General features: G+C 44.8%; 1 protein-coding gene across 1 annotated transcript in view; it reads left to right on the top strand.

The window, feature by feature from the left end:
- Positions 1–12,545, top strand: part of MRGPRX2 (MAS related GPR family member X2) — a 28,207-nt gene extending 15,662 nt beyond the window's left edge. The window contains exons 2-3 of the mRNA XM_019954647.2: positions 3,895–4,101; positions 10,419–12,545. Of these exons, the coding sequence (XP_019810206.1) occupies positions 4,091–4,101; positions 10,419–11,436 (1,029 nt within the window). The 5' untranslated portion in view covers positions 3,895–4,090 and the 3' untranslated portion in view covers positions 11,437–12,545. The remainder of the gene's footprint in view (positions 1–3,894; positions 4,102–10,418) is intronic.
- The last annotated feature ends 302 nt before the right edge of the window (positions 12,546–12,847 follow it).

Genomic DNA, 12,847 nt, shown 5'->3' on the forward strand with positions numbered 1-12,847 from the left:
GCCGGGTCTCCTGCATTGCAGACAGATTCTTCACTGCTGAGCCACCAGGGGTGAAATGAGAAGTTGAACAAAAACACACTAGTTTTATGGGGATACATTTGAAGAAACACTCACTATTTAAAACTTTTAATAAATATTTAATGTCTTGGAGGGGAGGAATACTGGAGCACAGTTGACTGGGAGGAAGGGGATAGAGGTTAAAGCTTTTAAGGTCCTGGTGTTGTTCATGAGGAAAGATGGTTGAACAGTTTGTCCACTGCACCAAACAAAGAACAGGGCAAAGCAGGGAATGAGGACTAAGACAGAACCCGCTGGTCAACCCTTGTGTCCAGGTGCAGGGCTCTGACTACAGAGATAGCAGCCTACTTCCAGACAAATTAGAAAAAAACATCTTCTGTAAAGCCAGTGACATTCTAGGTAGTACCAAAGAACTTCATCTTCTGCTCCCATCTTTTGAGAAATCTTTTTCAATGGGAAGGTTTAGAGACCTGTTCCTACAAAGCTGGTGACTGTGATGACTGTTGGCCAGGCTCCCAGGGTTTCAGCCACGTCTCTAGCCAGCATAGATTTGTAAAGTCTGATAAGCAGCTTCCCTTGGGGGGCCAAGTTTTGCCTGGGAGTGCCAAGCACACAAGAGTGCCACTTTCCTTGCTCACTCTCGAAGTGTCAAACTTTAGGATACTTGAAAACGTGAAGGTGAAGATATCTTGGTAGAGTTTCCGTGAACCTTCACCATCATGTGTATGACGTTTTTTCTCATGCTTGATTAAGAAACATGGGTTTTGTAGGAACTGAGTTGGTCATTTTCTTACTAGGCTGTGAAAATTCTCTCTTAGTAATGTGTCAGAAATACAGACATACACAATAGATAATTTTGCCCAAAATATGCATTATAAATACTTTTCCCCAGTTTGCTGTTTGACTTGCTTACAGTGACCTTTTCCATGAAGAAAAATTATTTTTAATTTTCAATTATTTTTATTATTTCTGAGTTTTGTGTCATGTTTAGGAAAATCTCCCCCAATCCAGAGTTATAAAAGAATTTCCCTGTGGTCACCAAGGGGGAGAGGAGAAGGGAAAGTGAGACTGGGAATTTGGGATTGATAGATGCAAACTATTACATTTAAAATGGATAAATAACAAGGTCCTAATGTACAGCACAGGGAACTATATTCAATACCTTGTTTAAAACCATAATGGAAAAGAAAACAAAGAAACCGAGTCACTTTGCTGTACAGAAGAGATTGGCACAACATTGTAAACCAACTATAATTCACTTTTTTTTAAAAAAGGACTATTCCTCCCCTACCAATCAGAGAATACCAAAGTATTTATAGTTAAAACAAAATTCTTTGAACACACACACAAAAATAATTTTCCCATGTCTTCTTCTGACTCTTTTTGCTTCTCTTATTTATATTTAAATACACAATCCATTTTAAAGTTAACTCAGGGAACTCAAACAGGGGCTCCGTATCAACCTAGAGGGGTGGGATGGGGAGGGAGATGAGAGGGAGGCTCAAAAGGGAGGGGATATATGTATACCTACGGCTGATTCATGTTGAGGTTTGATAGAAAACAGCAAAATTCTTTAAAGCAATTATCCATCAATTTAAAAAAAGTTAACAAGGTGTGAATATGAGCTATGGTCCCTAAGGCATTTCACTCTAGATGGCTTCTCAGTTGCCCAGTAACCTTTACTGATTTATTATTTTTATTATTTTATCTCTACCTGCTCCCATTCTAAATGGCCCCTTTATCATATCCTGGATTCCACATGCATGTGTGTTTGATTCCTGAGACTCTAGGTCCTGCTGCCTCAATCTCTCTGCCTATTTTCATGTTAGCACCTCACTGTATTCACCAAGGCTTTCGGGTATGTTCTAATCTGGTAGGGCTGACCAGTCCTCATTTCTTTCTTTTTCTCTCCAGAAGTAATTGAGGTTTCCTTTGCCTTTTTTCTCACTTTTTTCATACCTAGGAAAGCTAGTGTTTTCTGTGCAGAAATTTTGTCCCCACTCATCTTTCTGAGCAATCTGTCTTTGTGGTAGCATCTCAAGATGACTCTCTGAGGTTGTCCAGGTCTCCTATCACACCATTCTCTCCAAAACTCACGTTCTTCCAATTATCCAGCCTCAACATCCACAGGAACCATGCCTGTCGGGATCAGCCAGGACTCCCTATGTCAGTTCTTAGTCTTCATCTTAGTCAATCTCTTGGGGAGGATTGATGCTGTGGCTCACTCGCATGTTCTAGAATAGCCTCTCTGTTCTGTCTCTGGGATACTTTCCTAGCTTACTACTCCTTCAGCAGCTGCTTTTCACTACTGTGTTGGCCGAGTCCTCCTCTTCTTCTGGGTCTCTGGAGGTTGGAGGCCCCAGTGTTGAGTCTCAAACCTCTTCTCCATGAATACTCACTCCCAAGGAGGAGCTCCCCAGCTCCTCTGGAATGTAAGGGGCACAGTCTCGTGCATCACCATCATCACATCTTCAGGCCTGAAACAGTGCCCTGGCACAGCATATGCACACAACAGTGCTGGGTAAATGAATGAATGAGTGAGTACACTTCTCTGGTTGCTTTAAATGCTTCATAGTTAAGTTTCCAAAGGAAACCACAAGTAACTCAATGTGGAGGCAGGATGGGCACATGAAAGGAAGTCACAGGAGCTAAGACTGAAAATACTGGCTGGGCTCTGCTGCTGCTAAGTCGCTTCAGTCATGTCCGACTCTGTGCAACCCCATAGACGGTAGCCCACCAGGCTCTGCCGTCCCTGGGATTCTCCAGGCAAGAACACTGGAGTGGGTTGCCATTTCCTCCTCCAATGCATGAAAGTGAAAAGTGAAACTGAAGTTGTTCAGTCGTGCCTGACTCCTAGCGACCCCATGGCAGTCTAAAAAAAATCTAGCTGGACTTCCTTGGTGGTGCAGTAGATAAGAATTTGCCTGCCAACCCGGGGACATGAGTTCGATCCCTGGTCAGGGAAGATCTTGCATGCTGTGGAGCAGCTAAGCCCATATGCCACAACTATTGAGTCTGTGCTCTAGAGCCTGGAAGCTGCAACTGCTGATGCTCACATGCCCTAGAGCCCATGCTCTGCAACAGAAGAAACTACCACGATGAGAAGCCTCCACACTGCACCTAGAGAGAAGCCTGCACAGCAACGAAGACCTAGCACAGCCAAAACTAAATACATTATTTCTTTTAAATAAATAAACTATATAGAACTAAAAAGATAAAAGCTTTTTTTTTTAAACCTTTAATAAAAAAAGAAATACAATCTAGCTAACAAATATCACTATGTAGAGGGAGAAAGGTGACAGAGTACAGGCGGTATGCTAAATTCCTTATCTTTTATAAGGGAACTCAATATACCCTGTTGTTGATATTCATAAATCAAAAATATAAATGTATTTTTTTTTACTATATAAAGCTATAACATTTAATATCTAAAAGAATTAAGAATGGAAACTGGACCTTGTTTGCTACTGGGAAATGAGATTAGGAGAGATGTTACTTTTCATTTTTGCACCTTAGTCTATGGCCACACAATACTAAATGCACCCAATCTAGTAATTTTATGCACCTTGGTATCATTTGAAATAAAATTAATGTGCATTCACTACTTCTGTGATTAAGTTTTAAAAGATCAAGTGAGCCAGGCCACGCAGGGCCTTAAATGCCAAGCAAACCGTTCTTTAGCTACAGACGCTCATGTTACTTGGTAGGTCGGCGTCTTGCGCAGGCTCACAGCAAGCAGCAAAAGGCTTTAGGACAGCGCTTCCTCACAGGGAGGGGGACCAAAGAGGGCAGGATGGGTACAGAGGCAGAGGTCAGTGATTGGAGTCAGGGCAAGTAAAAACATCTCGTGAGCTTTCTTGTCTCTCTCATCTCCAGGACCTCTCATTTGCCAGTTCCCCTCCGGCAGGAAATCGCAGGGCCTTTCGGCATCTTGCTGAGCCTCCCTGGGCCACCAGGCTTCTCTCCTGCTCCTGCAGGCAGCCACACATCCAGAGGGTGGAAAAGCATTGTCTGCCGTTTGTCAATCCCAGCAAAGCTATTTCTTTTCTACTCACTACCTCCAGCAAGAAGAATGGCGTCAAGGTAAGAATTTGCTCAAGAACTATCTCCCATCAAAGGCAGATTTGTCTCCTCTTGAGTCCACACTCTCATGAGTTCATGTTGGGGTAGGGCAGGCAGGGGGCACAGGCATCCATCAGCAACAGTCAGGAGACAGGAAGCTCCCAGTGGAAGCTTTGGCTGCTGGTAGCTTGAACTATGGGAGAGCCCAACAGGGTCAAGCAGGTTCTTCCTGCTTCTGTTCCACTTCCCTATACACTGGTCTTCTCTCCAAACATTCAAATCTGTTTATGAAGAGAACTATTTTGTGAATTCTAATTTAGGGAGGGAGGTGGCACGTGGGCATTGAAAAGTTAAATTGCGGCTGATAACCTCAGGCATCACTGATTTGCTTGCTGCTGCTGCTGCTAAGTCAGTTTAGTCGTGTCCGACTCTGCGAGCCCAGAGACGGCAGCCCACCAGGCTCCCCCGTCCCTGGGATTCTCCAGGCAAGAACACTGGAGTAGGTTGCCATTTCCTTCTCCAATGCATGAAAGTGAAAAGTGAAAGTGAAGTCGCTCAGTTCTGTCCGACTCCTAGTGACCCCATGGACTGCAGCCTACCAGGCTCCTCTGCCCATGGGATTTGCCAGGCAAGAGTACTGGAGTGGGTGCCATTGCCTTCTCCGGATTTGCTTGCTAGTCAATGTTATTTTATTTTGTTTGTTTTGTTTCTTGTATCCTGGTATCTGGCCTTATCCCAGCAGAAAATACAGGGCATAATCTATGATGGTAATTTAGGAGAATTTAACACAAGTGGGCACAGCTAAGGGATCTGAACCCCACCCCCCACCCCCAACCAAGACCAAGTCTTCATAGGGAGCTGTTACTCTTGCTGGGCCTGATGGGGAAAAGGAAGAAGCTACCAGAACCCAGGGGGGGCTCTGGCTGGAGCTGTAGTTGTCACTCTGGTTTTAGGAAAGGGCCACCAGACAGGGGCTATGTCCTCAAGTAGCATAACACTGCCAACTTCCATCTCACAGCCTGGCGGGGAGGCAGCCAGGGAGCTCAAAACCCCAATCACTCTCTTCTGCCTCCTCACTCTCCAGCCTCCTGTCAGCATGGCCCTTTCACTGGAAGCAAACGGGAGGCAGAGAGAGGGAGGCCATCAGCTAGGCACTGATACATCTCCTCCCGGAATGCAGAGATGGGTACAGAGGAAGGAAGGGGGACGATGGCCAAGGGTGAAAACCTGTCTCTCCCAAGGCCTCCTCACGGTCCCGGGACTGGGTCAGTTTCTCATTGTATCTCCTCAGTTTGTTTCTTTGACCGTTGGCTTGCACCTCTATTTACTGTCACTTCTTTGGAATAATCTCTCACCATCATCAGAGATCGGCTTCCCGGGTGGTGCTCCCTATCTGTCAGTAAGGAATTCACCTGCCAGTGCAGGAGACACAAGAGACACGGGTTCAATCCCTGGGTCAGGAAGGAGGGCACAGCAACCCACTCCAGTATTCTTGCCTGGAAAATTCCATGGACAGAGGAGCCTGGCAGGTTACAGTCCATGGGGTCACAAACAGTCAGACACGACTGAAGTGACTTAGCATGCACATATCATCAGAAATGCCTTGAGAATGTATTCATTGGGTTTTTATTTTGAGGTAGGGGTACACAGGCACTTATAAGTATTGAGTTGGCCAAAACATTCGTTCAGGTTTTCCATACCATCTTATGGAAAAACTCTAATGAACCTTTTGGCCAACCCAGTATTTTCAGTTTGCAATTTCAGTTTCTCTAGAGAAAAATCCATAATAAGAGTGACTTAACCTGTGTCCACCACAGAGAGCTAGGCACTGGGCACACACCAATGCATGGAGAAAAGCATTGTCTGTCCTTACAAAGCTCACACATGGGGCCCTTTCTAGCTCAAGAGGCCTCCTGACCCACTCACACCTGTCATAGCAAGAGCTCTTCATGACCCTAAATCATGACCTCCTTTCTTCCTAGGGGGTGCATTCCTCTTAGTCACAACGATGGCCCCCACAGCATGACTTCCTGGCCCTAGAAGGTTATTTCAGTCCCAGACAGAAGGAACGCTGAGCTCAGAGTCCTTTGGTCACCCTCACATAATTTGTCCATACTTTTCTCTTCCTGCCTCTCTGCGGACATGACATGGCCTGGGAAGCTGACTGGAGGGGACATTCTCATGTCATTAGAGGGTCGTGTTGCAGTAGACAGAGCCCAGGCAATAGAGTCAGAGAGTTGCTGTTGTTGTTCAGTCGCTAAGTTGTGTCCGACTCTTTCCGACCCCATGGACTGCAGCACATCAGGCTTCCCTGCCCTTCGCTATCTCCCTGAGTTTGCTCAAACTCATGTCCATTGAGTTGGTGATTGCTAACTAGCCAGCTCATCCTCTGCCACCCCTTTGTCTTTTTGCCTTCAGCCTTCCCCAGCATCAGGGTCTTTGCAGTGAGGCAGTTCTTCGCATCCGGGGGCCAAAGTATTGGAGTTTCAGCTTCAACATCAGTCCTTCCAGTGAATATACAGCGTTGATTTCCTTTAGGATTGACTGGTTTGATCTCCTTGCTGTCTGAGAGACTCTCAAGAGTCTTCTCCAACACCACAGTTCAAAAGCATCAATTTTTTGGCACTCAGCCTTCTTTATGGTCCAACTCTCACATCCATATGTGACTACTGGAAAGACCATAGCTTTGAGTATATGGACCTCTGTCAGCAAATTGATGTCTCTGTTTTTTAATATGATGTCTAGGTTGGTCATAGCTTTTTTCCAAGGAGCAAATGTCTTTTAGTTTCCTGGCTGAAGTCACCATCTGCAGTGATTTTGGAGCCCAAGAAAAGAAAAATCTGTCACTGCTTCCACTTTTTCCCCTTCTGTTTGCCATGAAGTGATAGGGTCAGATGCTATTATCTTAGTTTTTTGAATGCTGAGTTTTAAGTCAGCTTTTTCACTCTCCTTCTTTACCCTCGTCAAGAGGTTCTTTAGTTCCTCTTCACTTTCTGCCATTAGAGTGGTATCATTTGCATATTTGAGGTTGTTGATATTTCTCCTGACAATCTTGATTCCAGCTTGTGCTTCATCCAGCCCAGCGTTTCACATGATGTACTTTGCTTAAGTTAAATAAGCAAGGTGACAATATACAGCTCTGTTGTACTCCTTTCTCAATTTTAAACCAATCACCTGTTCCATGTCTGGTTCTAACTATTGCTTCTTGACCTGCATACAGGTTTCTCAGGAGGCAGGTAAGGTGGTCTGGTATTCCCATCGCTAAGAATTTTCCACAGTTTGTTGTGATCCACACAGTCAAAGGCTTTCATGTAATCAACGAAGCACAAGTAGATGTTTTTCTCAAATTCCCTTGCTTTCTCTATGATCCAGCGAATGTTGGTAATTGGTCTCTGGTTCCTCTGTGTTTTCTAAACCTTGTACATCTGGAAGTTCTCGGTTGTGTACTGTGGAAGCCTAGCTTGAAGGATTTTAAGCATAACCTTACTAGCATGTGAAATGAGCACAATTGTGCGGTAGTTTGAGCATTCTTTGGCACTGTCCTTCTTTGGGATTGGAATGAAAACTGACCTTTTCCAGTCCTGTGGCCACTGCTGAGTTTTCCAAATTTGCTGGCATATTAAGTGCAGCACTTTAACAGCATCATCTTTTAGGATTTGAAATAGCTCAGCTGGAATTCCATCACCTCCACTAGCTTTGTTCATAGTAATGCTTCCTGAGCCCCACTTGACTTCACACTCCAGGATGTCTGGCTCTAGGTGAGTGACCACACCAGCATGGGTATCTGGGTCATTAAGCCGTTTTTTGTACAGTTCTTTTGTGTATTCCTGCCATGTCTTCTTAGTCTCTTCTGCTTCTGTTAGGTCCTTACTGTTTCTGTTCTTTATCATGCCCATCACTGCATGAAATGTTCCCTTGATGTCTCTAATTTTCTTGAAGAGATCTGTAATCTTTTCCATTCTATTGTTTTTCTCTATTTCTTTGAATTTTTCATTTAAGGCCTCCTTTCTATTCTCTGGAATTCTGCATTCAGTTGGGTATATCTCTCCCTTTCTCTCTTGCCTTTCACTTCTCTCCTTTCCTCAGATACTTGTAAGGCCTCCTCAGACAACCATTCTGCCTTCTTGCATTTCTTTTTCTTTGGGATGGTTTTGGTCACTGATTCCTGTTCAGTTCAGTTCAGTCGCTCAGTTGTGTCCGACTCTTCGCGACCCCATGAATCGCAGCACACCAGGCCTCCCTGTCCCTCACCAACTCCCGGAGTTCACTCAGACTCATGTCCATTGAGTCAGTGATGCCATCCAGCCATCTCATCCTCTGTCGTCCCCTTCTCCTCCTGCCCCCAATCCCTCCCAGCATCAGAGTCTTTTCTAATAAGTCAACTCTTCGCATGAGGTGGCCAGAGTACTGGAGTTTCAGCTTTAGCATCATTCTTTCCAAAGAAATCCCAGGGCTGATCTCCTTCAGAATGGACTGGTTGGATCTCCTTGCAGGCCAAGGGACTCTCAAGAGTCTTCTCCAACACCACAATTCAAAAGCATCAATTCTTCGGCACTCAGCTTTCTTCACAGTCCAACTCTCACATCCATACATGACCACAGGAAAAACCATAGCCTTGACTAGATGGACCTTTGTTGGCAAAGTAGTGTCTCTGATTTTTAATATGCTATCTAGGTTGGTCATAACTTTCCTTCCAAGGAGTAAGCGTCTTTTAATTTCATGGCTGCAGTCACCATCTGCAGTGATTTTGGAGCCCAGACAAATAAAGTCTGACACTGTTTCCACTGTTTCCCCATCTATTTCCCATGAAGTGATGGGACCAGATGCCATGATCTTCGTTTTCTGAATGTTGAGTCTTAAGCCAACTTTTTCACTCTCCACTTTCACTTTCATCAAGAGGCTTTTTAGTTCCTCTTCACTTTCTGCCATAAGGGTGGTGTCATCTGCATATCTGAGGTGATTGATGTTTCTCCCGGCAATCTTGATTCCAGCTTCTGCTTCTTCCAGCCCAGCGTTTCTTATGATGTACTCTGCATAGAACTTAAATAAGCAGGGTGACAATATACAGCCTTGATGTACTCCTTTTCCTATTTGGAACCAGTCTGTTGTTCCATGTCCAGTTCTAACTGTTGCTTCCTGACCTGCATACAAATTTCTCAAGAGGCAGGTCAGGTGGTCTGGTATTCCCATCTCTTTCAGAATTTTCCACAGTTTATTGTGATCCACACAGTCAAAGGCTTTGGCATAGTCAATAAAGCAGAAATAGATGTTTTTCTGGAACTCTCTTGCTTTTTTGATGATCCAGCAGATGTTGGCAATTTGGTCTCTGGCTCCTCTGCCTTTTCTAAAACCAGCTTGAACATCAGGAAGTTCACCATTCACGTATTGCTGAAGCCTGGCTTGGAGAATTTTGAGCATTACTTTACTAGCATGTGAGATGAGTGCAATTTGTGCGGTAGTTTGAGCATTCTTTGGCATTGCTTTTCTTTGGGATTGGAATGAAAACTGACCTTTTCCAGTCCTATGGCCACTGCTGAGTTTTCCAAATGTGCTGGCAATTTGAGTGCAGCACTTGCACAGCATCATCTGTCAGGATTTGAAATAGCTCAGCTGGAATTCCATCACCTCCACTAGCTTTGTTTGTAGTGATGCTTCCTAAGGCCCACTTGACTTCACATTCCAGAATGTCTGGCTTTAGGTGAGTGATCACACCATCATGATTATCTGGGTCATGAAGCTTTTTTTGTACAGTTCTTCTGTGTATTCTTGCCACCTCTTCTTAATATCTTCTGCTTCTGTTAGGTCCATATCATTTCTGTCCTTTATCCAGCCCATCTTTGCATGAAATGTTCCCTTGGTATCTCTAATTTTCTTAAAGAGATCTCTGGTCTTTCCCATTCTGTTGTTTTCCTCTATTTCTTTGCATTGATCCCTGTACATTGTTACAAACCTCCGTCCATAGTTCTTCACACACTCTATCAGATCTGATCCCTTGAATCTGTTCATGACCTCCACTGTATAATCATAAGAGATTTGATTTAGGTCATACCTGAATGGTCTAGTGGTTTGCCTTACTTTCTTTAGCTTAAGCCTGAATTTTGCAATGAAGAGCTCATGATCTAAGCCATAGTCAGCTCCAGGTATTGTTTCTGAGTCAGAGAGAACTGGGTTTAAATATTCCAGGTCTCCAGGGCTCTGTGGACTGCAGTAAGTATCTGAATCTCTGCAAGCCTCCAGTTCCTTCCTCTGTGACACAGGGACAGTAACTCCCACCTAGCAGGGTGGCTGTGAGAATGGATGATCACACGGCAGGTGCTTTCACATGTTTGTGTTCCCAGGAACACCAGCGGAGGGTTTCTGAGCTTGGATCCAACCATCACAGCCTGGGAGACAGAATTCACACTCATGAATCACACTGATGAGGACCATCCTCAAACTTTCAGCACGGTGACCATGACCCTGTTCGTCCTGACGGCCATCATTGCCCTGGGAGGACTGGCAGGAAACGCGGTTGTGCTCTGGCTCCTGGGCTTTCACTTGCGCAGGAATGCCTTCACCGTCTACATCCTCAACCTGGCGGCAGCCGACTTCCTGTGCCTCTGCTGCCAAGTTATAGATTCCCTGGAGGCCCTCATCGCCTGCTGCAGCGCCAGCTCCATCCCCAGCTTTTTCACCTCTGTGATGACCTTCGCCTACCTGGCGGGCCTGAGCTTGCTCAGCGCCATTAGCACCGAGCGCTGTGTGTCCGTCCTGTGCCCCGTCTGGTACCGCTGCCACCGCCCCACACACTTATCAGCCATCGTGTGCACCGTGCTCTGGGCCCTGGCCCTGCTGCTGAGTATCCTGGAGGGGAAGTACTGTGGCTTCCTCTTAACGGATTTTAGCCATCTTTGGTGTCAGGTGTTTGATTTCATCGCTGCCGGGTGGATGATGTTCTTATTTGGGCTCCTCGCTGGGTCCAGCCTGGCCCTGCTGCTCAGGATCCTGTTTAAGTCCCAGTACATACAGCTGACCAGGCTCTATGTGACCGTTGGGCTCACAGTGCTGGCCTTCCTGCTCTGTGGCCTGCCCTACGGCATCCTCTGGTTCCTCTTAATCTGGATTCAGGATGATTTGTTTGCCATCCCCTGTCACAACTGCCTGGTTGTCTTTGGTTTGTCCTGCATCAACAGCTCCATCAATCCCATCATTTACTTCTTCGTGGGCTCCTTCAGGCAAAGGCAGACAAAGAAGCGAGGGCAGCAGACCCTCAAGGTGGTGCTCCAGCGGGCCTTGGAGGACATATCAGAAGTGGGTGAAAGCGAAGGCTCCCTTCCTCAGGCAACCCTGGAGCTGAGAAACAGTCTGGTGTCCTGATTCAGAGTCTCTGCCTTGGTCAGACACACTATGGCTTTGAGCGACAACTTTCTCTCTATTACTTCGGGAGGATCTCTTAGGTTCTCTCAGCCTCTGGACCCACCCTGACTGTAAAACGGTTTAACAAATCATCTGGGTGGTGAGGATTAAGGGAGATGGTGCCTGTCGCCCAAGCACTGCGTGCAGTGTCTTCCGGACTGTCTTACCCAGGGGTCTTCACCCCACCCCACGGGAGCTTCGCCAGCTCTGGGTTCCAGGACTGTTTCCACTTATGAAGAATCCCACCTTCATCAGAAGTTGAACGCAGTGCATGAAAGGTCTTAAATTTCTTTGGTCACTGCACTTGGTAGGGATTAAATATGACATTTTTGACCAGTTTCTTACAATCTGTTACTTTCTTACAATCAGTTTTTATACAATGAAAAGAATTCAATTTCCATCCAGCCCCAAAGAGTAGTCTTTGATTTTGCCAGGCCTCAGAATGACTCCCAAACTGAATAAATGTTTAATGAATAAATGACTTAATGAATGAAAAAAAATGATGAATTTTTAAGTCCAGCCTGTGCTAAATCTCCATTTACCAGATTTGAATCCCATCTTTAAGTTTGTTGCTTTCAGCATTTTCAACTTTTTCAAGCATGAAGTTTTATAACCAGATAAATCAATAATAAAGCATATCTGAGGTTTGAGGTGGGTCATCTTCCTGTGGTTTCCTTCTACTTACCATCCAGCAAAATCCGACACGCACACCTTCTCACTCCTATTCCTTCATCTTTGCCCTGGAGCTCACTAATCCTTCCTGCACGTTTCCAATGTGTCTTAACTAGACTCTGTTCTCCGAGAACAGGATCTGTGTCAGATTTACCTCCTATTTCAAAGAGCTCACAGCACTGATTTTAGGAATCTAGTTACACACAAAATATTTTTGTTACCTGTTCTATAAAAATAAACTATTAAGCTTAAACGTTGCATCTTTCAATAATTATTAACTGAAGTATAATTAAGACAGAGTGATTGCACAGATCATTAGTGGATACAGTTCAATGAGTTTGGCAATAATACACACCCATGTGATTGACATAGATACACTTCAATATATATAAAGTAGATAACTAATAAGTATAGGGAACTCAATACTCTGCAATGATCTATATGGGAAAAGAATCTAAAAAAGAGGGGCTATACACACATGCATAACTGATTCACTTTTCTGTACAGCAGGAACTAACACAATATTGTAAATCAACTATACTCCAATAAAAAAAATTTTAATAAATAAATATGCACCAGGTAACAAAAAGCTCCCATCAAAACATAACACATTTCCATCACCTCTGAAAGATCCCTCGTGTCCCTGCCCCAGAGGCAACCATCGTGTCTACTTCTGTCGCCAAATATTACTTTTGCCTGA

The sequence above is a fragment of the Bos indicus genome, chromosome 29 (assembly GCF_029378745.1).
Source record: "Bos indicus isolate NIAB-ARS_2022 breed Sahiwal x Tharparkar chromosome 29, NIAB-ARS_B.indTharparkar_mat_pri_1.0, whole genome shotgun sequence".
In the NCBI taxonomy this organism is placed as follows: domain Eukaryota; kingdom Metazoa; phylum Chordata; class Mammalia; order Artiodactyla; family Bovidae; genus Bos; species Bos indicus.